The sequence below is a fragment of the Leiobunum rupestre genome, chromosome 1 (genome assembly GCF_980474605.1).
Source record: "Leiobunum rupestre chromosome 1, qqLeiRupe1.1.hap1, whole genome shotgun sequence".
NCBI lineage: Eukaryota > Metazoa > Arthropoda > Arachnida > Opiliones > Sclerosomatidae > Leiobunum > Leiobunum rupestre.
This window is the reverse complement of record NC_143384.1, coordinates 77188702-77216615: the sequence shown is the minus strand read 5'-3', so window position 1 is coordinate 77216615 and position 27914 is coordinate 77188702. Positions and strand designations below refer to the sequence as shown.

General features: G+C 34.3%; 1 protein-coding gene across 1 annotated transcript; it reads right to left on the bottom strand.

Moving 5' to 3' along the window:
• Nucleotides 1–5888: 5888 nt before the first annotated feature.
• LOC149966674 (putative glutamate receptor) lies at nucleotides 5889–7929 on the bottom strand. The gene is made up of 6 exons (XM_090167571.1): nucleotides 7882–7929; nucleotides 7646–7749; nucleotides 7345–7591; nucleotides 6717–6891; nucleotides 6055–6272; nucleotides 5889–5987 (listed from the first exon to the last, which is right to left on the bottom strand). Exons 1-6 carry the CDS (start codon nucleotides 7927–7929, stop codon nucleotides 5889–5891), a joined length of 891 nt encoding a protein of 296 aa, XP_090023697.1.
• Between the last annotated feature and the right edge of the window lie 19985 nt (nucleotides 7930–27914).

The following is a 27914-nucleotide window of genomic DNA, read 5'->3' as shown; positions in this document are numbered from 1 at the left end:
AGAGCTTTAATTATTCCATTTTTTTAAAGCAAGCACAACAATTGAAAGTATTAACTGAGTCACCGGGAGCTATATCGATTCTCCATTCTTGTGATATCATTATTAATGCAAACTTGAATGTTATTATTTGTCTCAACAACATCAATAACATTGATAAGGTATCTTTAACGACCGACGTGAGATTTTCCAACTCTTTATCAGGTGCTTGATGAATAGGATTGGACGTAGCTGACGTTGATATTGTTTGATTAGTTCCAAAAAATCCCAACTAAAAATTGATGGCACTGCTCCTTCTTTTAAATATTTGTAGCCATTTGCTCGTTTAGTTTGATAATCGGACTCTTTAAATGTCTTGAGCAACGAAGATGTGTTCTTTTGGCTCGTAAATGTATAATGCCGACGGCGAATTAATTTCAGCCATAACTGCCGCAAAGCCATTCGTGTTATAGAAGGCACCTTATGATAGGATATCTAAAAAAATTTATAAGATTCACAAATCTGATCTCATATTGATTGTTTTCAAACAATTACATTTTGCATAGTTCCTCTCTGGTTGCAATATAATACAGAACACACTTTGCCTAGTTGACCCATTGCAAAACGCTAAGGCTTACGAACCTAAAAAGATAAATAAACTAATTACATTATTTTTATACCTTAATTTTGATGTTTTAAACTTACCTTTTATCCTTCCAAAAATCTTTATTCAATATATATTAATTTTACTTGACGGCTTCTAGAAATTTAATTAAGACGAGTAAAAAAAAACAAAATTTCTAACCCATCAGGACGCTCGCAACGAAAGCGCCACCTCTTACGATTTTTGGGTGTAACAATATTATCGAGTATGAATTTTGCCCCTTTAAAGGCATCCTCACCCTTCCCATATATGTATCGGTCTATTATCAAAGATAATTTAAACTCTTACCCTAGATTCGAAATCACTCTCTCGCGCGTTGCCGATAGCGTTTACCCACTCCCCTCTGGAACTCAGAAAAAAAATTCGCTCCATGGTTTGCGCCTTACCGCAACCGATGGACCCCGATTTTTCTGAGGTCACGTGCCGGAAATGGGTAAACGCTTCGTAATGGGAAAGCTCTCAGTATTCGAATCTAGGGTAAGAGTCTAAATTATCTTTCGTCTGATAAACCGATGGCCATTATTTTAGTAAACCAACGGGTTTGAACAACCAAGGCTTAGAAGCTAAAATGAACTACAATATAGTGTCAAGTTCTGTTAATGTAATTAATTTGCAAATTAATGAAGTTCTCGGAGACTCACGTTCAAAAATAAATTTGCATTGTCAAACAAAAGAAGCAGCTTGATTTCATGTGTAGGAGAAATTAAAAATTTTCATATGAAGGAAAAATAAAGAATATTTAATTCTGCAACATTGTTCTTATATACCTAATTCTTAATATATTTAATATATTTTATAAAAACGTCCTTCCTTGGCCCTTCAGTACATTTTCTGATCTTCCTCGTTTTTTTTTGGAATCTATCTCATTCTGTGAATAATTAAGGCATTTAGCGACATTCTGTTTCAATTGAAAAATGTGAAATTAAATTAAAGCATGATGATTGACAAACGAATAAATAATCAAAATTAAGTCATTCGTGTATTGAAATTTACCAGCTTAGCTAGTTCTAAAGTACGGGGCTTCATCTTCTGACCTCACAAATCAAAACTAATATGACGCCTTCTTCAATCAGGCTATTCACGGCTCCTTCAATGTCGTTTCGCGAAATATTTCTATCCAATTACAAAACACGTGCGTAAGAATATTGGATGACCGGAATTCCGTCGTCTGCTCTGCTTGTTTAATAGATGTGAGGCTTTTGTAATTTTAATAGGCCTTATATTATTTAGTAATAATTATATTGGAATTAAATTAATTTAAATAGGGAGTTAGCTTTAATGTTCTGCATGTATAATTCACTTCATAATTTGTGCCCACCACCTCTCGTAAGTAAATAAGGCATTTTTATTCACAGTCAGGTACGTTGAGTTGGTTGAGTATTTATTTATTTATTTAGAAAGGAACTTTGCCAACCAAGCCGAATCCGGCTTATGCGCAGGCATTGACAGAAAGAAACAGTATAGTAAATTACCAATAAAGTAACAAAATAAAAAAAGAAAATACATACATTTATATAAAAAATGAAATAATAAAAAAAAAAGCAAGTTACAGGTACGTTAGACATACAGACTAGGGATCGGATGCGAGGTGGTCTGTTACAGCAGTTCTAAATTTATGATAGTCGTTTATTGCAACAATATCCTGCGGGAGCTTATTCCAATCGTTAATTACTGAGTGGGCAAAACAATTAAGGCGTAAAGCCGTGTTGGCACGAGGTTTCTTAAGTGCGAAAAATAATCAGAGAAACCTAGATCTAATTTGTTGTTAAAAAATTTATGGAGCAGACACAGATTATTAAGTTTGTGACGCGCTGAAACAGGTTGTAATTTAAGGGCTTTTAATCGGGCAGGAGCAGGTCGCGATGAAAATTTGGTAGCTAATTTAGTGAATTTATTTTGAGCCTTTTCCAGTGCCAACTGGTCGGTGGTCAGATGCGGGGTCCAAATTGGGGAGCAATAGTCAAAAATTGGAAGGATCAAAGAGTTATAAAGCGATTTAACAAGAAGGGGCGACTGAAAATATAGATTCCGCCGCACTAAACCTGAGACCGCCCGAACACGTTTGGCAACTTTGTTAGCATGACTGGAGAATTTTAGGGTAGGGTCGACCTGCACACCCAGATCCCGCTCAGAAAGAGTAGTATTAAGTGGGGTACCATTTAAGGTGTAAACAAAATTAAGGTTCTTGTGGCCCAGGTGGAGGACAGACCACTTTGCCTCATTAAAGGAAAGGCCGCGCGACCTAGCCCAGAGGGCAACCCTATCAAGGTCCGACTGAAGGTCATGACAATCAGAAATAGTCCGAAGGCGATGAGAGAGCTTTGAGTCGTCAGCAAAGAGGAGAATGATCGCAATGAGCAAGGCTTCCGGTAAAGAATTGATAAGGACATTGAAGAGGAGAGGTTCGAGGACAGAACCCTGCGGAACAGCACTACCAATGTCCCCCCAGCCCGACGTCACACCACCCAGAACAACCCTCTGCCTGCGACCACTCAAATAGTTTTCAATCCAGGCCAGAGCATCGCCAACAATACCCGCTGCTTTTAGGGATTCAAGGAGACAAGAGTGAGGAATGGAATCAAATGCCTTAGCAAAGTCCAGATAAATCACATCCACTGACGTCGTGAGTAACCATCATCAAGCCATTGAGACCACAAGTTAGTAGCTTCAAGTAGGTTTGTGAGACAGGATCTCTTAGAGAGGAAACCGTGTTGGTATGGAGAGAAAAAGTTACTAACTGTTAGGTGATCGGTAATCTGACTGTGAACAATTAGCTCACTCAATTTGGGGACTTGGTTGAGATTACTTATAGGGCGGTATTTGCTACGATTAGTTCTGGAACCAGATTTGTGAATGGGAGTTATATTAGCTTCCTTGCAGTAAAGTATTTGAAATATAATATTGTTTTAAACTTTAGTAATGACATTAGTACATTACCTTCAACAGGTTCATAAAAGTATTTGGAAGCTATAGCCATTATATTTTCCGAATTTCCTAAATATTCAATAACAAAAATTCATACATTTATTATATCCAGGCCCGTCTTAAGACCTTTTGGGGCCCTGGGCTAAATTATTTCTCAAGACCTTTACGATCGCCAACGGTCAACCTTTCTTTGTCCGTTGTCTAAATTCAACTACACAATAATCAAAAACAAACTTTTAATTTCAAAAGTATAACAAAGGCCTACTGAAAATTAGATTTCTACTGACAGTGACTCGCTGTTAGGTTTTAGAAATTGTAGGTACCGTATGATACGCGATGTGGCGATGAGTCAAATTACTTTAGACGTAACTAAATGCTACATAATATTAAATAAGCATAAATAATATTTAACCAACTAAAACCTTATCCCTAGAGTAGAGGCTGTATGGCCGGCCTTTCCGGGGCCCCAAAACTGGCTGGGGGGCCCTGGGCTGTAGCCCATTTAGCCCATGCCATAAGACGGCCCTGATTATATCATTCTCAAAATTGTAATAAAGGTGTAAGCTTTGACGACAGTGACGAGCTAAGAACACTAGGCCTAACGTCGTCCGCTAATAATGGGCACGTGTTTAATATTTGGATAGAAATCCTTCCAATACTTGACACTACGGCGCTACAAACGGCGCTGCCGTAAAAACACCAATCGCGCCATTTGGTTTGGAATCCAGTAATTATTCGTCCAAGGTTCATTCGGTCACAATATCAATATTATTTATCGCTCAGGCGGGGGTTTGAGGAAGAGTCTTTTACTTAAGCAGATTAGATTTAGTTTAGATTTGATGGAATTGGGGAGCTATATTTATTTATCGCGAACTGAAGAGAGATAGTTAACTTAGTTTAAGGGAAACATCGAGTTTTGTTAATTGAAAATTTTATTTTCGGTGACTGTTTTATGGTCAGTTTAGTTTGTCGACCGAACGAGAAGTGCCCGTTTTCGGCACCTTTCTCCTTCTCGATCGCTGGGAATGGCACCCAGTTTAGGAAATTTTGGGGTTTTAAAGAAATATGCGAGGAAATATTCAGTGACGTTTGGGGTTCCAGTTATAAGCGAATAGAAAAAAAAATATTTTAAATCAATGTACACAATTTTTAATTTTTAGGTATTGTTTTTAAATTCAGAATTTATTTTACAGATAATGTTTATTAATTAATTTTAACTAGGGTTTATTAAATTTATTTAGGAATTCTATCAAGTTCTTAACAGAAATGACGGTAAGCCTCGGTCTTAAGGTGACCGAACGTGTTAAATACGAGACTAGTGCAATTATACGGCACTTATTTAGTCCTCGTTCGTTAGCTTTGAAAATATCAACCAATCGGACCTAATACACTAACTAGGAGACATCCCGAGGTGTTTCCCCCCGACTCATGTACCTTGAATGCTCCTAAAGGCTCAATGGCCATTCGTTTTGCCATGGCAACCAACAATATTTTTCACAACTCAAGTTTAAACTTTATCTGCGTAAAATAGCATGGGAAAATCAAGGTTTGGAAACCGTTACGATTTTACCGAAATTTTATTTATTTTACCGATTTTTATAGATTTTTCCCAATTTTATCAATTATACCCAATTGTTTTGCCAAAATTTTTATTTTTGAATATCAATCCGTGATTTTCCCATGCTATTTTACGTAAATCAAGTTTAAACTTGAGTTTTAATAGAAATTTTATTTCTTTCAATAAATCCAATGATATAAAAAATGTTTTCGAAAAAGCTCCATTAACAAAATCACCGCGGTAAAAACGCAATTTCCATATATCCAAAACGAGAATATTTTCCATTCCTGGAGCAGTTTTAAAGCGTCTGTTTTTCTGTTCTTGAAATGAGCTCCATATCCTCGGCAATATTTGTAGTAAGGCGACGAGTTGTCAACCCAGTAATCGATTAAAGCGCTTTCAAAAAGCGTCATGACCCTAGTAAAAATAAAAATAGGTTTCAGTTTGCTTCGAATTTCATGACTATCTGTGATACTTTTGCTTTAGTTTGAAGATTAATTTTTTTAACGAGAGTGGAATTCGAAAAAATATTGTTTGTTCACGACATCAAAATATTATCCTTATTACCTTTTCGATATCTTCTCCAGAAAATCGTTGGGAATAGACTTTTTAAGACCCAATGCGAAATTATTGGTCACGCTAGAATCACTGCTCATGTGGAAATTGCATGACCGTTTGTTTTCAAAATATTTGGAGATGGCGGTACGAAGAGTTACCCCATAATCTATTAATGCCACTTGACCCGCCATAACCTTCTGTAACATGCTATTCGAAAAGAAAACTTCGTAGTTGTCTTTCTTGGAAAGCTTCCTCTTTAGTCGGCGCATTTGACTTAGTTCCGACACCTAAATAAAAAATGTGCACCTAATGAAATGTTCAATTTGTGGGTACCAAATACATTGACCCTGCAAACGGCCTAAGCTTCACATACTTCAAATAGTCGTTCCACAAATCCTCCTCCAAAAATATAAGGTTCTATAGCCTCGTGACGCAGAATATCTTCAAAACAATCAATTTTGATCAAATCCAGGACACTTAACTTCGAGACAGAGTTACTGACGAAGCCGGGAATAACGGCCAGTACCGCGGACACGAACCAAACTCCAACGGCCATTCTTTGGCTGACGTAAATAAATTTATTCGGTATATCTAGTATTTCAAAAAATACACATAAACGATTTGGCAGGGGTTAATTAGACGAGGTAAAAAGATAAAATCCACTTCCACTTTCAAATATTTTCATATCGAATAAAAGAATCAATATTTTCATTATTTATACTGAACACCATTCTCAAAGCATGGTAACATGTGTATTTCGAGGCAGAAAATAGAAAAAAAAGCAATGCACTTAAGGTAAAAATGGATGTATTGTTATTCATGGAATACATGTAGTATCCTAATGGCTTTTATAGAAATATTGAATTTTGTTTCTTCTTTTATGTCATGGCCCGAATGTATACAGTTTTACAGATATCTGAGGCTTTTAAGTGTATTCGATTAGGTTCTTTAGAAAGTAAATAAATTTGGATGAAAGGGATTTGCTTATTCGACCTCGTCGCGAGCAGGATTTTTTTGGAGAAAAATTAGATTTACGTTGGGATACCAAAGGTCTGTAGAAGATCGTGGCGTATTTTTTCAGTAAGCTGCTATAGTGAATTGGTTGTTGATTAAAGCTTATGGCTTTGGTCAATGACGGCATGATTACATCTGAGGCGCAACCGAAAAAGACCATTAACACGTATACGGCGCACAGGGACCTAATCCAATCCTGATTGGAAATAAATAAAGAACATACTTCGAACAAAAGTGACATAATTACCAAAAGCGTGTCAATCGGACCTATTTCTTAATGAATGTTACTAGCGAAATACAAGTTGTGAGGGGTGAAGGGAAAGTAAGCCTTGGGGAGGGAAGGAAGTTAAAACCAACAATTAACGCCTCCTAGTGAGGAACGAAGGAACTAAGTAGCAGTGATCAAAGTTAGTGTATTTTTTAATTTTTCGTCGATCTGTGAAGGTGCTATCGCCATCTACCTACGATATAATACCATAGACTAAAAAAAGATCCTGAAAGGCGACAATAAATAGTCTTTTATTTGGTCGATCTCGAGTCGAGCATTCATTAAACCTTTAGCATACGAAAGTACAGGGATTGTCACACTTTTGGTAATTATGTCACTTTTGCTTCGAATGTATTAAAATTAGAAAATATTCAGACATACCCAATCCCCTAATAGAGTCAGGAAATTGAAGTTGTGTTTCTGTAGAGCAATTGTACTTAGTATTTCCAAGGGGTCGGTGTATAGGATTGAACTGAAACGGATCACTTGAAATCGTTCTTGAGTGATAGCCAGTGGTCCTGTGGTGACATCAGCTTCTTCGCGAACAAGAGACCCAACTATACCTGTCCAAGTACCATTCTTTAACTTCGTTCCCCATTTTTTGTCGGGTGCCATTTGGTACCGAAATCTGTTAAATTCATTGAAATACATAACAATTGATAGTTCAAAATAGACTGCTTACGCTATGGCCATCGATTTGAAAATTAAATTGACAACGTTATCCATAACACCTTTAACTTGCAAATGCCCCCGTTCATCCTCGATAACTTCGCACCATGGTTTCCACTTGAACAAAAAAAAGTAAACTAACAATTACGAGAAAGATGTTCAGTGACTGTGGACGGAATGCTGAATTTAGGGGTCAATTAAGCTAAAAGTCATTGCGACACCAGTCACTTTGGGGTTTTTTTTACTCACATTGGCAACTACAACCTTGACTGGCTCTGAATTGTTAGTCCTCAACATTTGACACCGATCTAGAGACTCTCCTGTTTCGCTTAGTTTCCAATTCTGACTTCACATCGATTTTTTCGACAACCTACCTTTCATTTGATCTGAGTCGCGCAGGCGTTGGTTCGTAATGCAGCAGCTCGAACTGAACTAATTCAGTAGGTAATTGATATTTAAAACGAGCAGTGCGTGTTCGATTTAATAATCATTTTTGTCTGCTTTAATAGTTAAAAAGGGATATATATTAGCAAGAAATGCGTTAAGGCCTTCAGTGTTAGTTCTAGTGCCAAACTTACACTCAGAAATCTAGTAAACGGTAAAATAAAATTCAACAGCTTCGCGGCCTCGGAATGGTTTGGAAGATGGGGGTAGGTGCAAAAGGGGACATTTCGTGACCGCATGGCTGCCACCTCAATGCTTCCCGACTTCAATATTCACTGACATCATTTAAACCGTCTTTCACGTCTATGGTGATTCATTTCAATTAATAATTTGCATTTTAATTTATAGTTAAACGAGCCTGCTCTCAAACCTTTATATCCTATAGTGGTAGGTTTACTTAGATGGTGCCATGCACGTACTGAATGAGGGATTATTATTTAGTTATTTGTTTCTGGGTAACAGGCAACGGTCTCTGCGCATGCGAACATATCAACCAATCTGGTGTTTTCTCCCTAGCTAACGCCGGTTTCAAAGTTGAAAGTAGTAGCGTTGCCTACGTTATTATACAGGCTCGTAAACGCTTCTTCGACAAAAAGCCACCTTTTCAAAATGCCTTTCTTTTGGGAATTTATCGGTTAATTTTTAAAATTAAACCATTCTATAATGTGAACTATCGAAATCCCAGTGTTGTGGATATTCCAGTAAAAATATTTATATATTTTGAAAATACTCTTTTCACTTCCTGACTGGTCATTTAAAAAACACCGAATGAAGTGGTACTTTTCTTGCTATAACTAGTTTCACTGCCTACATAAAACAACTATGATAGCATGATTACCAGTTTTGCTTTTTACTAATTTCCGGGCTCACATTTCAACACGAAGCAAAGTCTATAGATATGTGGAAACCTTACCCAAACCCTAAATTAACCTAATTTATTTTAACCTAACGAACCAAATCTAACACAGTAAAACCCAAGAAAACCTAAATCAATTTTTAAAACAAACTACTGCTCAGAATATACACCATAGTTTAAGGAAAATATAACCAAGAACGTATACTTAGTCGTTAGTATAAATAAATTATTGTTATAGCATATTAGCATTTATCGAACATGTATGGGCCTGGTGCAGAGACGTTTTGCGTTTCCTGTTAATTTTAACAGGATCGCAATTTAGTGATTCAGATTTAGCGAGCTGTTTATTTTGCGATCCTCGCAATCGAAATCGCGGTGCAGAGACGTTTTAGCGATTCCTGTTAATCGGCGACGCTGTTATTTTTACGAGTTTTTATACCCGAGTCACGAACCAATAGGAGAGTTCCATTTTTGACGCAAAAAGCTATCACGTGGTTATGGTTGGCTTGCATTTTGACGATGAAATCCTGGCTCTTCTAATTAATAATTTTCTTACTCTAATTACATTATTAGGTTTTATAATTTTTATAGTTAAATCCGTTATTTTAATAAAATATATTTATATAATATAGCCACGAAATGAAAGCAAATCAGAATGAGAGGTTATCCAAAATTTTTTTAAAGCTATTAAATAGTGCATGAAAATTGGTTCCTTCTGATTATATAATTTTCTTACTCTTTATTATTTATTAGATTGGTTGCATTAATTACACAGTTTAATTATTTTGTTATTATTATTATTTTTTGTTATTTTAAAAATACATTTTTATAATATGGTTGGTACACCAATAAAATAACGAATGAAAATAAGATTCATTACTATTATAAGCCAACATTTTCCGAAAATGATTCTGTTAGAAAATGAGCCGTATCATTTGGTTTTTAGGAAAATATTTATTTCAAAATTTAGCTGATAGCAATTAAAATAAATCTAGTTATAACATAAAAACAGCAATTTCACGAGTGTACAAAAATTGGTAATTGTCTAAAGCAATTTCTAGCGAAATATCCTATATTGATAGTAGAAGGAAAGTGAGGGTGTGGCATCGATCCCGGGTTCGGGTTTGGGTTCGGGATCGAAATCCGGGATTTAAGGGATGAAATGGGGGTAAAATCATCGAAAAGTCAATGTATTTAGGGTATTTCTCGAGACGATTTGTTTTCCCGTATATCAACATATTATGTCCAGGCCAACTTGTTCATTTATCTACGCTTATCTCGAAAGATACTTGAACGTATATCTTATCGCGTTTTATCGTACGGAATAAGTTGAAATGATGTAAAAATTGATAACCTAGGCGGCGCGTGCGCAGATTACCCCGGGGGACGCGGTTAATTTGAATTGAAGTGTTTTGACGTCATTGAATATTCGTTGTTAAAGTAGAATGGAAATATTTTTAAACTTCATTTTAATATCATTGTAGTACGCTTGGCACTTGAACCAATCTCACGAGTATTTCTTAAAACGAATATCTCGATCGCGTTTTATCGTACGAAATAAGTGGAAATTATGTAAGTTGTATGATTAATAACCTAGGCAGGAAGATAGCGCGCGCGTGCGCGGATTACCTGGGAGGCGCGGATTGCCCGGGCGCGCGGTTAATTTGAATTTAAAACATGGATTCCCTCTCCGAAATAATTCATATACCCAAAATTGGACCGCAAGTTTTTCTTTTTAGGGGAATCTCTATGTGCGTTTAACATTACAATAAAGCTAATAGGTCCAGTTTGGGGTACTTTTGGTCCGAAATGGGGTACATAGGGCCGAAAATGGTGACTTTGGTCGTTTTAAGGGTACTTTTGGTAATTTGGTCCATTTTTGGGTACATCAGAAAAGCAGTTGGAAAAACGAAGAGCCTTTTTTTCCACCCATCTCCAAACTCTAAAAATGTATTGCTTTAATTTATTTATCCCTTCCGTAGGTATAAAATAAGATAAAAACCACTTACCTATATTTTAATTACGGTAAATTAAAAATACTTAATTAGTGTACTAAGTTACGTTTAAAAGAACCTTTTGTAACAATTCCAATATGTAAATATAGGTAAGAGACAAGGCTACCATCTATAGAAGCGTTTTACAGTTCATTTAAAAATCAATTTTTTTTTAAATCATTATCTCGTTCGTAATTGCCTTTCTATCTCTTCAATTTTAAAAGTATCCTAATTAATTCTATATTTTTAACATTAACAAGTCTCCAAATTATACCAACTTTTAACCAATTTTCCCCAATTGTACTAATTTTTAACAGAATTTCCTAAATTATTCTAATTTTACCATAAGCCAACTTAATTTCAAAACTATTGTCTATTTATGAAAATTGAGTTTTGTACGTATTTTGAATCGTTTCATTTTTATCCATAAAATGGGTGATTTGTAGGAAATTTATATTATTTTTATTGGCTTTACAATATTTCAAGTTAATTTATAAAATTTATAAATGAGTTTAATTAAATTAATAATTAAGTTTCGTTCGTATATTGAATCGGTATTTATTTATAATATTTTTTTTTCACCTAGATTAATTTTTTATCCCCCACACTCTCGATCTAGCTCCCTACTATACGTGTCCATTTATAATATCAAAATTGAACCGTCATGAATAATCCATATAAACGTAAAAGACGCGGGCGTCTTGAAGTCCAAGTTTCGTTTCCACTGAAATAGAAACAACAAGAGGAAAGGGTCTTTCTGGTGACCTAACATTTAACATTGCTGGACGTTTTATATTTATTGTGTTCTGTTACTTATAGTCATATGGATTTCCATTCATTCGAGGAAGTTAGTGAAATAGTGGAAGAGTATAATAGGACGTGGTTAGATATGCAAGAAATAAAAGAACATTTGGACGAAATAAAAAAAGCATTTAAAAAAGTGGGAATTGAAGTTAGAAGAAGCTTGTCAAAGGGAAATTGTACTGAGAAATAAAGTTAAAGATATAAAAACAAATACAATTGGATTGAAAATATTGCAAGATAGTTGGAAGGGAGCAGAGAAGTAAAGGGATAATATTGTATGTCATTTATTGGCTTAAGACCTGTTAAGTAAAATATGAAATAAAATAAAATATAAAATAAAATATGAAATAAAATAAAATATTTCCCGGGGGACGCGGTTAATTTAAATTTAAGAGTGTTTTGACGTCATGGAATATTCATTGTTAAAGTGGAATGGAAATATTTTTAAACTTCATTTTATTATGTCGAGTGATTCAATACTTTAAAGAGATAAACTGTTATATAAGACGCGTGTGGCATTGGGTAGTGGGGGTTTTTCCGGGAACTTTCCCGCATACGAGCGCGTTTACCGCGTATATTTCCGTATAAGGGCGTTTTCCGCGTAGTTTTTAAGCGAATGAGCACGTTTTTCGACACCGGCGCGTTTTCGCGTAGTTTTCTGCATTGGGGATCTTGTTTCTTGGTATGTTGATGAAAACTCAGAAAAATTTGAGATATACTAATAAAATATTACTCTGATTGACGGGAATTCTCGTCACTGCTTATCGAATGTATAACACCTTTTAAGGAAAATAAATTTTTGAGCCAAGGCTGCCATCTATAGAAGCGTTTTACAGTTCATTGAAAAATCTATTTTTTTTTAAATCATCATCTCGTTCGTAATTGCCTTTCTATCTCTTCAATTTTAAAAGTATCCTAATTAATTCTATATTTTTAACATTAACAAGTCTCCAAATTATACCAACTTTTAACCAATTTTCCCCAATTGTACTAATTTTTAACAGAATTTCCTAAATTATTCTAATTTTTACCATAAGCCAACTTAATTTCAAAACTACTGTCTATTTATGAAAATTGAGTTTTGTACGTATTTGGAATCGTTTAATTTTTTTTATCCCTAAAATGGGTGATTTGTAGGAAATTTATATTATTTTTATTGGCTTTACGATATTTCAATTTAATTTATAAAATTTATAAATGAGTTTAATTAAATTAATAATTAAGTTAAGCTGAACGTTTTATATTTATTGTGTTCTGTTACTTATAGTCATATGTATTTCCATTCATTCGAGGAAGTTAGTGAAATAGTGGAAGAGTATAATAGGACGTGGTTAGATATACAAGAAATAAAAGAGCATTTGGACGAAATGGAGAAGCATTTAAAAAAGTGGGAATTGAAGTTAGAAGAAGCTTGTCAAAAGGAAATTGTACTGAGAAATAAAGTTAAAGATATAAAACCAAATACAATTGGTTTGAAAATATTGCAAGATAGTTGGAAGGGAGCAGAGAAGTAAAGGTAATAATATTGTATATCATTGATTGGCTTAAGACCTGTTATATAAAATATAAAATAAAATATGAAATAAAATAAAATATAACATAAAATGAAATAAAATAAAAAAAATATAAAAATATAAAAATATAAAAATATTAAAATTACTAATTTTTAAAAGAATTTCCTAAATTATTCTAATTTTTGCCATAAGTCAACTTAATTTTAAAACTATTGTCTATTTACGAAAATTGAGTTTTGTAGATATTTTGAATAGTTTCATTTTTATCCCTGGTTAAAAGTTATTATAATTGGGGATATTTTGTTAAAAGTTAGTATAATTTGCGAGATTCTTTTTAAAAAAACTGCATAGTTTTGGTTATTTTCAAACAAAAATAGAAAATTAAAGCCTGCTTTTTGATTTTGGATACCTCGGAGCTTAATAACAACGCTAATCACTTGCATATTGTAAAAAACAGTAACCTGAGATTAGAATTAAAATTTGCCAAACCGTTACCGGAGCCGATTTCCATTCTAATTTACGCTGAGTTTCTTTAAGTATTTTTTCAATCCTTATACCTATATTTACATATTGGAATTGTTAGAAAAGGTTCTTTTAAACGTAACTTAGTACATTAATTTATTTTGGAAGTTCAAAACGTATTAAGAGCCCTTCAAAGTACTATAAAAGGATTTAATTTACAAACTAAATTAATATTTTCTTCAAACTTTCAATTCGTTATAATTTGAATTTAAATGTAAACATCATGGATTGTAGGTGCGTAATCTACTATTAGACCGAACGGATTTATCCATTTGAAAGAGTTCCTCTTTTGATACCTGCAAAGTATTGAACGATTCTATCTTATTGATTAAAATAGGTCTTAAAATCATATCTATTAGTACAATTACAACATTTGAGAAAGACGCTTTTCCCATTGTGAAAGTGGAATCCAAAATAAGAATCACTTCAATTTAAACGCACTTTAAATTTCAATATAGACTATTTTACCATTCTCGAGTATTTCTTTTTTTCTTTAAAAGCTGAAGAAATATTAGAAACGACATCAGTGATCAAATAATTGTTTCCGAGTATGACAGACGATTTATGATATTAAAGAGTCATTTTTCAAAAGTAAGATTGTTTTCGGGTATTTTTAAAGCTAGCTTAGAAATTACATTATTTTTTATATTTAATTATTTAGTTGTAATGTTAAAGTTTGGTGATGTTGTTAATTCTTAATTAATGGTAGCCTTCACTAGAAACTATTATAAGAATTATATATGAATTTATAACCACGCGTGTATTTACCACTAGTGAATGCAATATCTGTCGAAGAATTGAAGAAAGACGGAATCACGTCATTATTAAGAACTGGTAGCTACTTCTGTATATATTGTGACGGTTCAGTTTTTCATGTTCCAACTGACGGAGGGTTAGCATGGTACTGTGACGGATACTCAATCTGTTTGAAGTATCGTAAAGCTGTTTATTTCCAATCTAAAAGAATTTTGAGTATAAGAATTCCACCAGGTGTATTAAAAGCATTACCACGCATATATTTGTGTTTAAATTGTGATATGTTAGGGACAAAGAGAGCAGCCAGTTCGTCATATTGCGAAGTAACTGGGGGATGTTGTGTATTTCCAAAAATTAAAAAAAAAATAATAGTATGCGTGTTTTTCTAGTATTTTTTCACCTATATTTACGTATTGAAATCTATTTTAACGTATTGAACGTAGAGTCAGAGGCTTTTGCAGTATTTTACTACCTATATTTACATTTTAGAAAGCTATTTAAACGTATTGAACGTAAAGAGTATATATTTGTATATCGGAATGTAATTTAACGTATTCGTATACCCATTTGAAATGAGCTAGTCGAGACCTTTTTTTATTTTCATTAACCATATCACACAAAATATAACAAACGTAACAATGGATCGAGCAAAAATCTGCTTACTAATACAATGGCTAGGAATTAGAATTAGCAAGAGTTAAAATAACTAATTTACAATCGCTTACTAGAAAATGATAAAAAAAACTTTTTTTTTGCATGAAAATGTGTACATTTAAATACAAAACAAAACAATTTTTTATATTTATTGATAAATAATTCAAATTAGATTATAAAATAAATTAGTTTCATTTTGTAATAACAATCGTACAATCTCTGGATACTATCGAAGCTATGTAAAAATATTATTAAAATGTTTAATTAATCTATAGTTTTTTTTTAAATCAATATACCTACTTTATAATGTTGTCCTACCACCATATGTATCAACGCTATTCTAAAAGAAATCATTTAACATATAGTTATTCTAAAATAAACCATTAAATTAAAATTTAAACTTCTAAATAAAACAATACTTTACCTGGACGTATACTATTTTGCTATTAGATCCACCTATAATCTATAATATAAATTAATCATTTATAAAACCTTTAATTATTTTCACATAAAATATATTATAAGTAAATTACCGCATTGTTGATGTTTAATGATTCACCTTTTTTCGAAGATAAACAAATATAATCTCTTGATGCACCGTAATCAGTCGGTTTTTGTTTATGATTTTTAATTATCTAAATACTGCTTACTGGTGAATCATCTTTTGGATTTTCCAAGTTAATATCTTGATGCATTTTCTTTACATTGGATTCAATAGATTCATTATTACTTCCTATTATCTAAATATAAATAAAATAATTACTTAGTAACTATATAATATGAATACAAAACTATTTTATTTATATAGATTACCGAATTTGTAATAGATGAAGGTGTATCAATTTCTCCAGATAAAGATCGAAGATTATTCGATGCCATTTCACTATAGAAATAATAACTAATATTTAGCTATACTATGAACCTTAGTGTATAATTTCTTTATTCTTTATATTTTATTTTGAAATATATCAAAACGTTTTTAAAACTTTTTATAAGTTATTTACATTTTTTCTATTTTTTTTTACCACAATTAGATAAAAATTATTTTTTATATAGCATTATAACGTACGTACCCTCGTCCAATAAGAAATGTTAACGATGTTTATCAAATCCCCCAACACCCGCAAATCAATTCCGATGGATTTATGTAATTTACTTTTTATTATATTTATATATTTTTTAATTTAATAAATTATTTTATAAAATAAACGATTAACCCTTTGTCAGCAGACACAGGAAATGAACAATTCCTATAAAATACATACATTAAGACAAAGTTAAGAATTATCACCGAGTATTCCTACTTACATTTTAAGATTCCTCGGAGTCACTTCCAATATAATACAGATGGTGAACTTTCGAAATCTGGTCTAACTATTATACGGTTTTCCCTTTTTATACTCTGAAATTATTGATCTTCGATATATTATTTATTAAAATGGGGTTTAAAATTAATTCCATTCTACGTATACGCATTTTGAAGTGTATCGCGTTACGTATATAGGAATTTATCCGGTCCTCATACGGAATCACGTGTACAATTACAATACTTGAGAACGATACGTTTCTCATACTTAAACTTGAAATATTCGTTTAAAAAAAAATACTCGTGATATAGATTCAAGTGCCAAGCATATTTAAGTACTACAATGATATTAAAATGAAGTTTAAAAATGTTTCCATTCTACTTTAACAACGAATATTCAATGACGTCAAAACACTCTTAAATTCAAATTAACCGCGTCCTCCGGTATTTTATTTTGAAATATATCAAAACCTTTTCAAAACTTTTTAGAAGTTATTTACATTTTTTCTATTTTTTTTTTACCACAATTAGATAAAAATTATTTTTATATAGCATTATAACGTACGTACCCTCGTCCAATAAGAAATGTTAACGATGTTTATCAAATCCCCGAACACCCGCAAATCAATTCCGATGGATTTATGTAATTTACTTTTTATTATATTTATATATATATTTTTTTTAATTTAATAAATTAATTTATAAAATAAACGATTAACCCTTTGTCAAAGACACAGGAAATGAACAATTCCTATAAAATACATACATTAAGACAAAGTTAAGACAAAGTTAAGAATTATCACCGAGTATTCCTACTTACATTTTATTTTATTTCATATTTTATTTTATTTCATATTTTATTTCATATTTTATTTTATATTTTATTTTATTTCATATTTTATTTAACAGGTCTTAAGCCAATAAATGACATACAATATTATCCCTTTACTTCTCTGCTCCCTTCCAACTATCTTGCAATATTTTCAATCCAATTGTATTTGTTTTTATATCTTTAACTTTATTTCTCAGTACAATTTCCCTTTGACAAGCTTCTTCTAACTTCAATTCCCACTTTTTTAAATGCTTTTTTTATTTCGTCCAAATGTTCTTTTATTTCTTGCATATCTAACCACGTCCTATTATACTCTTCCACTATTTCACTAACTTCCTCGAATGAATGGAAATCCATATGACTATAAGTAACAGAACACAATAAATATAAAACGTCCAGCAATGTTAAATGTTAGGTCACCAGAAAGACCCTTTCCTCTTGTTGTTTCTATTTCAGTGGAAACGAAACTTGGACTTCAAGACGCCCGCGTCTTTTACGTTTATATGGATTATTCATGACGGTTCAATTTTGATATTATAAATCGACACGTATAGTAGGGAGCTAGATCGAGAGTGTGGGGGCATTTATAAATTTTATAAATTAACTTGAAATATCGTAAAGCCAATAAAAATAATATAAATTTCCTACAAATCACCCATTTTAGGGATAAAAATGAAACGATTCAAAATACGTACAAAACTCAATTTTCATAAATAGACAATAGTTTTGAAATTAAGTTGGCTTATGGTAAAATTAGAATAATTTAGGAAATTATGTTAAAAATTAGTACAATTGGGGAAAATTGGTTAAAAGTTGGTATAATTTGGAGACTTGTTAATGTTAAAAATATAGAATTAATTAGGATACTTTTAAAATTGAAGAGATAGAAAGGCAATTACGAACGAGATGATGATTTAAAAAAAAATATATATATTTTTAAATGAACTGTAAAACGCTTCTATAGATGGTAGCCTTGTCTCTTACCTATATTTACATATTGGAATTGTTACAAAAGGTTCTTTTAAACGTAACTTAGTACACTAATTAAGTATTTTTAATTTACCGTAATTAAAATATAGGTAAGTGGTTTTTATCTTATTTTATACCTACGGAAGGGATAAATAAATTAAAGCAATACATTTTTGGAGTTTGGAGATGGGTGGAAAAAATAGGCTCTTCGTTTTTCCAACTGCTTTTCTGATGTACCCAAAAATGGACCAAATTACCAAAAGTACCCTTAAAACGACCAAAGTCACCATTTTTGGCCCTATGTACCCCATTTCGGACCAAAAGTACCCCAAACTGGACCTATTAGCTTTATTGTTATGTTAAACTCCCATAGAGATTCCCCTAAAAAGAAAAACTTGCGGTCCAATTTTGGGTATATGAATTATTTCGGAGAGGGAATCCATGTTTTAAATTCAAATTAACCGCGCGCCCGGGCAATCCGCGCCTCCCAGGTAATCCGCGCACGCGCGCGCTATCTTCCTGCCTAGGTTATTAATCATACAACTTACATAATTTCCACTTATTTCGTACGATAAAACGCGATCGAGATATTCGTTTTAAGAAATACTCGTGAGATTGGTTCAAGTGCCAAGCGTACTACAATGATATTAAAATGAAGTTTAAAAATATTTCCATTCTACTTTAACAACGAATATTCAATGACGTCAAAACACTTCAATTCAAATTAACCGCGTCCCCCGGGGTAATCTGCGCACGCGCCGCCTAGGTTATCAATTTTTACATCATTTCAACTTATTCCGTACGATAAAACGCGATAAGATATACGTTCAAGTATCTTTCGAGATAAGCGTAGATAAATGAACAAGTTGGCCTGGACATAATATGTTGATATACGGGAAAACAAATCGTCGCGAGAAATACCCTAAATACATTGACTTTTCGATGATTTTACCCCCATTTCCTCCCTTAAATCCCGGATTTCGATCCCGAACCCAAACCCGAACCCGGGATCGATGCCACACCCTCACTTTCCTTCTACTATTGATCACACGTAAAACAATGGTCCTGCTTTTTGATATAAGTTGTTTTATAATTATCTGGCATTTACATAGCCTAGTCCAGGTATAAATTGTAACAAAAGATATAAGCGTGTAGAATTAACTGACAAACGCTTTTATGGTAATACCGAGGGGTCGGACATTTACCAAAATCCAGTCCTTTGCCTAAAATCGCAAAATCTTTAACTCTCTCTATGGTAAATTAACATTGAAATCCCAAAATCACTTCAAAATGTAATGATAAAATCGCCAAAATCTCTTCAAAATCCTGTACAAAATAATGGCAAGTGTCCAACCCCTTGGGTAATACATCAAATTGGCTCGGTACAGTGGCGTAACTAGGAACTCCGGGCCCCCCCCGCGAAAAACGACACGGGGCCCTTTTAAATAGCACCAATTTTAATCATAAACGTTTGGGGGCCTCCTAGTTCTCGGGGGCGCTATTCAGCACCGTAACCAGGATTTGATTTCAGGGTGGGCACGCAATGGAAAAAAAAAATAAAATAAAAAATTGTACATACAACCATACGGTCCAGGGTGGGCACGGCCCGACCGCCCCCCCCCCCTGGTTACGGCCCTGGCGCTATTTACGCCACTGGCTCGGTAAGCTCTTGATGCATGCCAAATAAACTTGAAATTCCAATACATCTTTTATCGCAACTCCTATAGTCTACCTGAGGGAAGGTTTCTTCTCGGTAGATGAATTGGTATAAACGCTGGTTGATAATTAAAGATCTTTGATACACTGAACAAATTGCTTTAGTCCCATTCGACCGAAATCCCATTCGACCGAAAGCGGTTTTTGAGGTGTCCCATTCGACCGAATTCCGCCGAAACGTGCGGTTTTTATGTGTCCCATTCGACCGAACGCTGCTATATAAATTGGCTTTTGCTATGTTTTCAATTTAGTTACTGAAGTCGTTTGCAATGGAGCGGAAAATAAAATGGAATGAGCATGAATTATATTTTTATCTTCACCTAGTCAAGAAAAGTAACTGAACCAAAACTGAAATAGTAAACTTAACCAACTCTAACCTAACCTAACCTAACCTAACCTAACCTAAACATGGATCTTCGATAGTACATACCTTATAAATAAAATACCAAATCACCCCGCCAATTGGGCTACATTTTAAAATTCTTTCGGTCGAATGGGATTTCGGTCGAATGGGAATAAACGAACAAATTCACCATGTCATTACTGACTCATTAGTTAAAACACACTGCATACACTACCAGCAAATAAGGATCTATAAATAAACCAAGGCTTAGAATACACCCAAAGTAGAAATGTATAAGACTCCCTATTATACTTTATTCTTACATGTAAAATCAGGAGACATGACTAGGAGTTCACAGCCGGGCGCTTTTCCCAACGCGCGCTGTTAACGAAAAACGTGTCTTTCCCTTCTCAAAATTTACCCCCCAAACCGTGGTATCTCCAGTCTCGGAGACGGACCCGGGATGAAATTTTTTAGTGACGCTCTCTAGCGAGGATTGTGGGAACTACCACTGAAGAAAAAACCAGTTCTGACTGGGTTGTAGAGCGGCCTCAGCGTGAGCCCGCGAGAAGGGTATTTTTTTCTCCCAGAGGGCGCAATGTTGATAGTATAGTATCTACGCGACGGCCGAGAAAAAAGAAAACGCCAGAGAGAAAATTCGAGGGGTGGGTAGAAAGCGGGAATTATTGGGAAAAACGGGTTTTTGTGTTCACGACGCCGGGGTCCATTCACTATGCAAATTGGCGGGAAAATACTGAAATTGAAACACAGTTGTGGTTCTACAAGCTTTTTGTGCTTTTAAAATGATATTTTGAGAATTGTGAAGATTTCAACTGACCAAAAAGTTGGAGGGGGCAATAACGTTAGTTGCCCCTCCGAGCCAATTTCTAGGGAGGGGCATTGCCCCCCTTGCCCCCCTGGTTCCTACGCCCCTGATATAAAATAATGGTAGTCGGTTTATCAAACGTAGAGCTAATTGTGCGACGACATAATCGGTATTTGAGATTCGATGACGTCAAATATTACGCTGGATACGGATGGCGCAATATCTGTGAAACAAACCGTTAGTGAAGAAATAGAGCTAGTGGCATACTTATGAGTAATTATGTTACATATGTTAACCGCATATAATAATTCCATCTTCATAACGTTGCAATTGTCCCAAGTAATTCCAAGCTTCGCTACTGCTGAAAACCCCAAAAACCGCGTGGCAGCATTTTAGACAGAATTAATCGGCGTCGCGCTGGAAAATAAACGGCGGCGGCGGCGGCGTTGAAAAAAAATCGGCGTCGGCGGCGCGCCGTCGTGTAACTCGGCGGCGTCGGGGTCTACTCTGCACACCGATTTGGCGCGAAGCTCGCGATTTTCCGAAACCACGCCCCCTTTCTGTTAATTTAGCGAGGAATCGCTATTTTGCGATTCTTAAAAAACGTCTCTGCACCGGGCCCTATGTTGGTATATTTGTAGTTTTTTAAAAACTTTAATGTGGTATCATCAATTCCGACGACGGATTCGACCTCTTTTTTATTTCAGATTAGTATATGTGGGAAATCACTTAATCCGAGCTATAAATTAATTATTTTCATTATAGTTTGGATATTTATTCAAATATAATTTGTAGATATGAGAAATTAAAGCACTACCAAAGCGGGGATACTGTTAGTGGGATAATTCCTCAAAAATCACTGTTTTTCACACTAGGTATAACACGTGGTAAAAAAATGAGGGGAGGGAATTATGTATTGCCCCAAAGTTCCTGAAAAGGTTATACTCCCTTTAATAACGAAATCTATTTCCCGGGCGTTTTTTAAACCAAAAGTGACATAATTACCAAAGGTGTGAGCTTATTATGCTAAAGGTTTATTGAATGCTCGACTCGAGATGGACCACATAAAAGACTATTTATTGTCGCCTTTCTGGATCTTTTTTAGTCTATGGTATTATATCGTAGGTAGATGGCGATAGCATCTCCACAGAACGACGAAAAATCAAAAAATACACTAACTTTGACTAGTGCTACTTAGATCCTCCGTTCCTCACTACGAGGCGTTATTTGTTGGTTCTAACTTCCTTCCCAACTTGAATTTCGCTCGTAACATTCATTATGAAATTGGTCCGATTGACACACTTTTGGTAATTATGTCACTTTTGCTTAAACGATATGCTAATAGCCTTCCTCCTTCCCGAGACCCCGCGCGAAATAACCTGTCCCTCTGTTTTTCTCTCCTCAACGTGCCGGTAGAAGCCACAGTCGATGCGAACTCCTCACTCCGCACGAATACGGGGACGCTCTCGCCATCTAGAGGAGGGAAATGGGGTAAACGACGATATTTGTCGGGGAAATTCAAGTGTTGGTTGCACGAAATTTTACCTATGGATAATTAATGATTCATAAGAAAGAGCAAACATTTAATAGCAAGTACAGAAAATTTCATCAAAATCGGTAAAGCGGTTTTTGAATTATTATAAAAAGAAGTCAAAATGGTGGAAATCGAGTTTTTCGGCGAATTTCCAGACTTCTAAAATTATTTTCGGTACCCGTTACGTCATAAAATGCGAAACGTATCATTGGCTTATTTTCTGTAATACATTTCTTTACATATTGGATTAAAAGCAGGTTGATTTAACATCCAGGAAAAATTCCTACGCAGTAGTTATTGAAATACATAGTTTGCACAGAGAGTGTAAAGTCGCTTTGCTACAGAGAGGCGCCTCTCTTTAAAAAATCCGTGGTACGATTTTATTCTCCGAGAATGTCCACAATTCCCGGGCGTTTGATGGCGCTAGTAGTATCTCCGGCGCGCGCTAGATTAGAGTTTGAGAAGACGCAAAAAAGGAAGAGTGTTTTAGGTATTTTTGCGAGTTTAATTTATTTTGAAATGTCTTGTTCGGCTAAAAATTGTAAATCGAATAAAAAGGTAACCACGCGTCTGTCTTTTTTTTCAAGTTTCCAAGGGATAAAGACCGGTGAATACGCGTTTTAATTTAATAAGCCTATTCTAATACATTAAAATTTCTTAAAACTTAATAGTTCTGCAGTGGCTGCAAAATGTAAACAGTGAAAAGCTCCAAAATAAAACTACAGATTACTTACACTTTAACCACGTATTTTGCGGTCTTCATTTCACTGACGATTGTTTTATGAATATCAAAACCAAAAACAGGCTTACACCATTAGTTGAACCTACTATTTTTTTTTGGAAAATTCCAATGAAAAGACGGTTTTCCCTAGGTAAACTGAAGGCAAAAACATATCCCGCCATGGTCTCTTACTGCCTTATGTTCATTTATAATTAATTCAAATAGTAGCAAATGAAAATGCACCTGAAGATCATGTTACAACTACAATCTGGTGTAAGGTAAACGCAGCACTACAAATGCCAAATTATGCCCTCCAAAATCAATTCAACGAATAAAATGATAATTTATATAAAATACTCACAATGATGAACACTAGCTTTAAATGAAATTTTTTTACAGTGGATAAAGTCAATTCCTATGAATTTAAACCCAGAACTATCTATTGAATTCTATTCCATTTAAATATATTTGTACTGAACATAATTATAGCCATTCAACTAAACATTTTGACAATAATGAAAACGATAACATTGAAGGTTTCGTAGACTTCGGTCCATATGGAAGGTCAAAATAGTACGCAAATCAGGCCCTAGTGTTCATGGTGAATGACATAAAACTGAAATTCAAACCACCAATTGGTTACTTCCTCACAAAAGATGCTTGTCACGAACAGACTTTGAAGATATTGCTTCATGATTGCGTAACTCACCTAAAACGTATTGGCCTTATTGTTAAAGCTGTAGTCTGTGACCAAGGAACAGGCAATCAAAATTTTTTCAAAAGTATGGGGATATCAGTGGAAAAGCCATTCATTGAAATTGATCCTCCACATCTCTTGAAAAGTGTGAGGAACAATTTCAAACGGTACCCCATAATAGTGGAAGGCAATCTAGTTTCTTGGGCAGTCCTAGAACATTTTTTCAAAATAGACCAAGAAATTGGTAAGTTTCAAAGCACACATAAGCTGAAACGTAAACATATCAAGTTACCAGCATTTTCTAACATGAAAGTCAGTTTAGCTGCCCAAATTTGCTGTCAAAGTGTTTCTAATTCAAATGGCCTGTTCACTGGGATTAGGAGAGTTAACAATTGAAAGCACGTACACAGCAGAGTTCCTCTTACACATGAACGGCCTTTTTGATTGCTGCAATAGCAGGACATTGAACAATGAAACACACTGTAAGAGAGCAATGACTGATTAATCCATCCACATACCAATGCTGAAAGAAAAATTGGAAAGGTTTAATATATGGTAGCTTCAGAACTGTAGGTATAAAACCTTACCTTGTATTGAAGGGTGGAAACTATCAATTCAGTCTTTGCTACTCCTATGGAATGATATAAAGGATAATTTTGGTTTTAAGTTCTTAGTAACTGCAAGAATTAGTCAAGATTTTTAGAAAACTACTTTGGTTCCTTTCGCCAATAAGGAGACAATTGAGATCATCCAAATCCTCAACAATACCAGGCCGCGTACAGAGCTGCATCAGTCAATAGCCTCTTAAAACTATCAGATTCATATTGAATTGACAATTTGGATGACTTTATTTTAAACAGACTCGTTTAAAGCACCAGCTCCTGGACCATGATGAAGAATTGTCCAAATATGATAACCATTGGGTTTTGCAAGGTAAAGGACAATTCACTGACGAAGATTTAGAAATTTGCAAAGCCATTGAAAGTCCAAACCTTCTAAAAGAAAATGTTCTTAATTATATTTCAGAATATTTAATTCACCGCTGCTATTCAAAACACCAATGTTCTACCATGGTTTTGGTATATTTAATTAAGACTTGGCCAGCCCATAAAATATTCCACTTTAGATTCCACGAATTTCTTTTGATATATTAAAAAAGGACAGTTGATAATAATGAAATGAAATGAAATAGGAGGGATTTTTCTTGTACTTACTTTTATATTTCTTACGGAATCAACTGTTTTACTTAAATAGTTAAAATAATTTAACATCACAGCTGACTGAGCTGAATTCAACTTTAACCTACTGAGAGCAAAATTTATTTTTCTTTGATTAGCAATTTTACAGTGCCATCGTGTGTCCGGGAATTGCAAACACCGTCGTCTGCTTCTTCAACGCTCTCATGGGGTAAAAACGTACCATGAAATTTTAACATTACGGTGATAGAAAGAGGCGCCTCTCTGTAGCGAAGCGACTTTACACTCTCTGGTTTGCATCCCTACGTTATCAATTATAACGCAGTTCCAAGTATAGATATATGCACCAAGAATAAATATGTAATATTTGTAATTTGAGCAAGAATGAATCGTACAATAACGCCATTTTGCTGGTGTAGTGCTCGGAATTGTTTATTCATTATCCAGAAATTTTCCGATTTGTTTAAAAAACGTTGGTAAAAAGAATATCATTTTAACTTATTTAATTATGTTTTATACGCAACCAAGCATTTATTTGAATAAAAGTGGCATTTATTTAAATAATTGTTTGCTTATTTTTAAATAATAGGCTTATTCACTTTCGATTATTTAAACATTTTACAATTTTTATTCAACTATTGGTTATTTAAATAAATATTATTTAAATATCGCCGAGCTTATTTTATTCATGGATAAAAATTAATCGAATGCCGAGCACTATGCTGGTGTAGATTTTTTACTAATCGGCGAGGGTTACCAGTTTAAATCGTCTGTTTGCGGATTTTAATTATTTTAAAATTATTAAGAATTTAGTTTCACGTTAAAAATGTTTACCTGACTTGTAAAAAATTGTTCGATTAGTTCAATTAGAAAGAGAAACCGAAAATTGACATTTTATTCGATACCGAAGGTAATTGTAACAGGGATCACCACAAAAGCCTAATTTGATAAGCTTTGCCGACCTCTTTTCGTAGATATTCCTGTCGTCATTTGCTATTTATTTAAATAACATGGTTTAAAATCTTATCTGATTTTGCTTAAGACCCATAACGATATAATTCCAACAAGTTGGCAAGCCAAAATATACCTCTCCTCGGAAGAGTTTTTAATTTTCAGTGAAGCGTAGCTGTATCCGTGGTTCTACGGTAGAACGCTCACCTGTCGTGCAAGAGGGCTCGGGTTCAAATCCCGGCCGATTGAAAAATTATACTACACCCAATGACAAAAAGAGGACGCTTTTGGAAAAACCTTTTCCCTGAAAATTGGTACGCAGTGATTACCCTTTGCCCCGAAAATGCAGGCCTGACAGACAGATAGACCCACCCACAGACAGACAGACACGGTGGTTGTATAACCCCTCGTAGGGTACAAAGTCCCCTCGGAGAGGTAAAAACTTTAAAGCATATAAATCTAATTTTCGTCAGTTTTGTCGCTTCAATGAGATAACCAACAAAATGGATACCTATTTAGCAGCTATTGGCGAAATTTACCCCCTCCTGGTTTCCATTTAGACCATAGGCCCCTCCCTTCACTGCAAACGTATAGGCATACATAGTAGAAAAATGATATGAAACCAAAGATTCCTCGCGAAGCTCGCGCGAATTTTTTTTTACTTCGATAATAAGCCAAATATTATGATTAAAATTTGTACAAGTAAACATGATCCCTCCAATTCAGTTCCTTCTTCTTAAGGAATAACACTACAGAGAAAAATTCGCGCAAAACTTCTGGATTTTGGGGACCGATAAAGGTCAGTTTCGCGCCCCCCCCTTCCTTGACACTTAAGCTTTGCACGTGACTTGATGATTTGTTATTACACCCATAGCTCAAGATGTCTTTTAGCACCCTCCCCCTCGTTGAGGTTTTTCTGTATCCGCCACTGTCCAACATTAGTACACTTAGGCTTGGAAATTTGTATCGACAATGACATTTTTGGAGAGAAAACTTCCAGGACTTCAAGCCCTCATTCATTCGATTTTATTAACATCGACTTTTCGTGCAACCAACACTTTAAGAAAGTATTGTACCTCCGACGTCAATATTCTTAGACTCGGTTGTTCGACGTTTCACCGTGAATTTAAGGGGATTTGCGATACGGATCCCTTCCGCGTGGCCATAATGCTTCCGGGGGTGTGCAATTACGTCTTTAGAAAACGCTTTCTGATTCCTGAAACAATAGGAATTCTCGTCCCTGGGGGTTTCAGAAATAGGGACCTACACCTACAATCAGTTGTTGGACATGAATGGCTAGCCTGGGAAGAAAACCGTAGGGGAAATGAAGATCGACGTTTTCATACTACAAATCTGTTGCTTAAATATTGGTACAATAGGGAACTATGCAACGATATATTTAATAAAATTGTCATTTCAAATGGGCTATGCTTTTAAATTAAATAATTGAAAGAAGCTTGCTACGTCAATCGAACCTAGCGAACCAACGTCTCTATCGTTCTAAGGTGCTCATTTATTGGTAGCTTAATTTTAATCTATTTAGATCAATAAATCCTTTTTATACATTTCGCATACAATATAAAGAATTTTATTTGCAATAGACACGCTTTCGTAGTAAAAACTAACTCATATTTTCTTTCTATATAA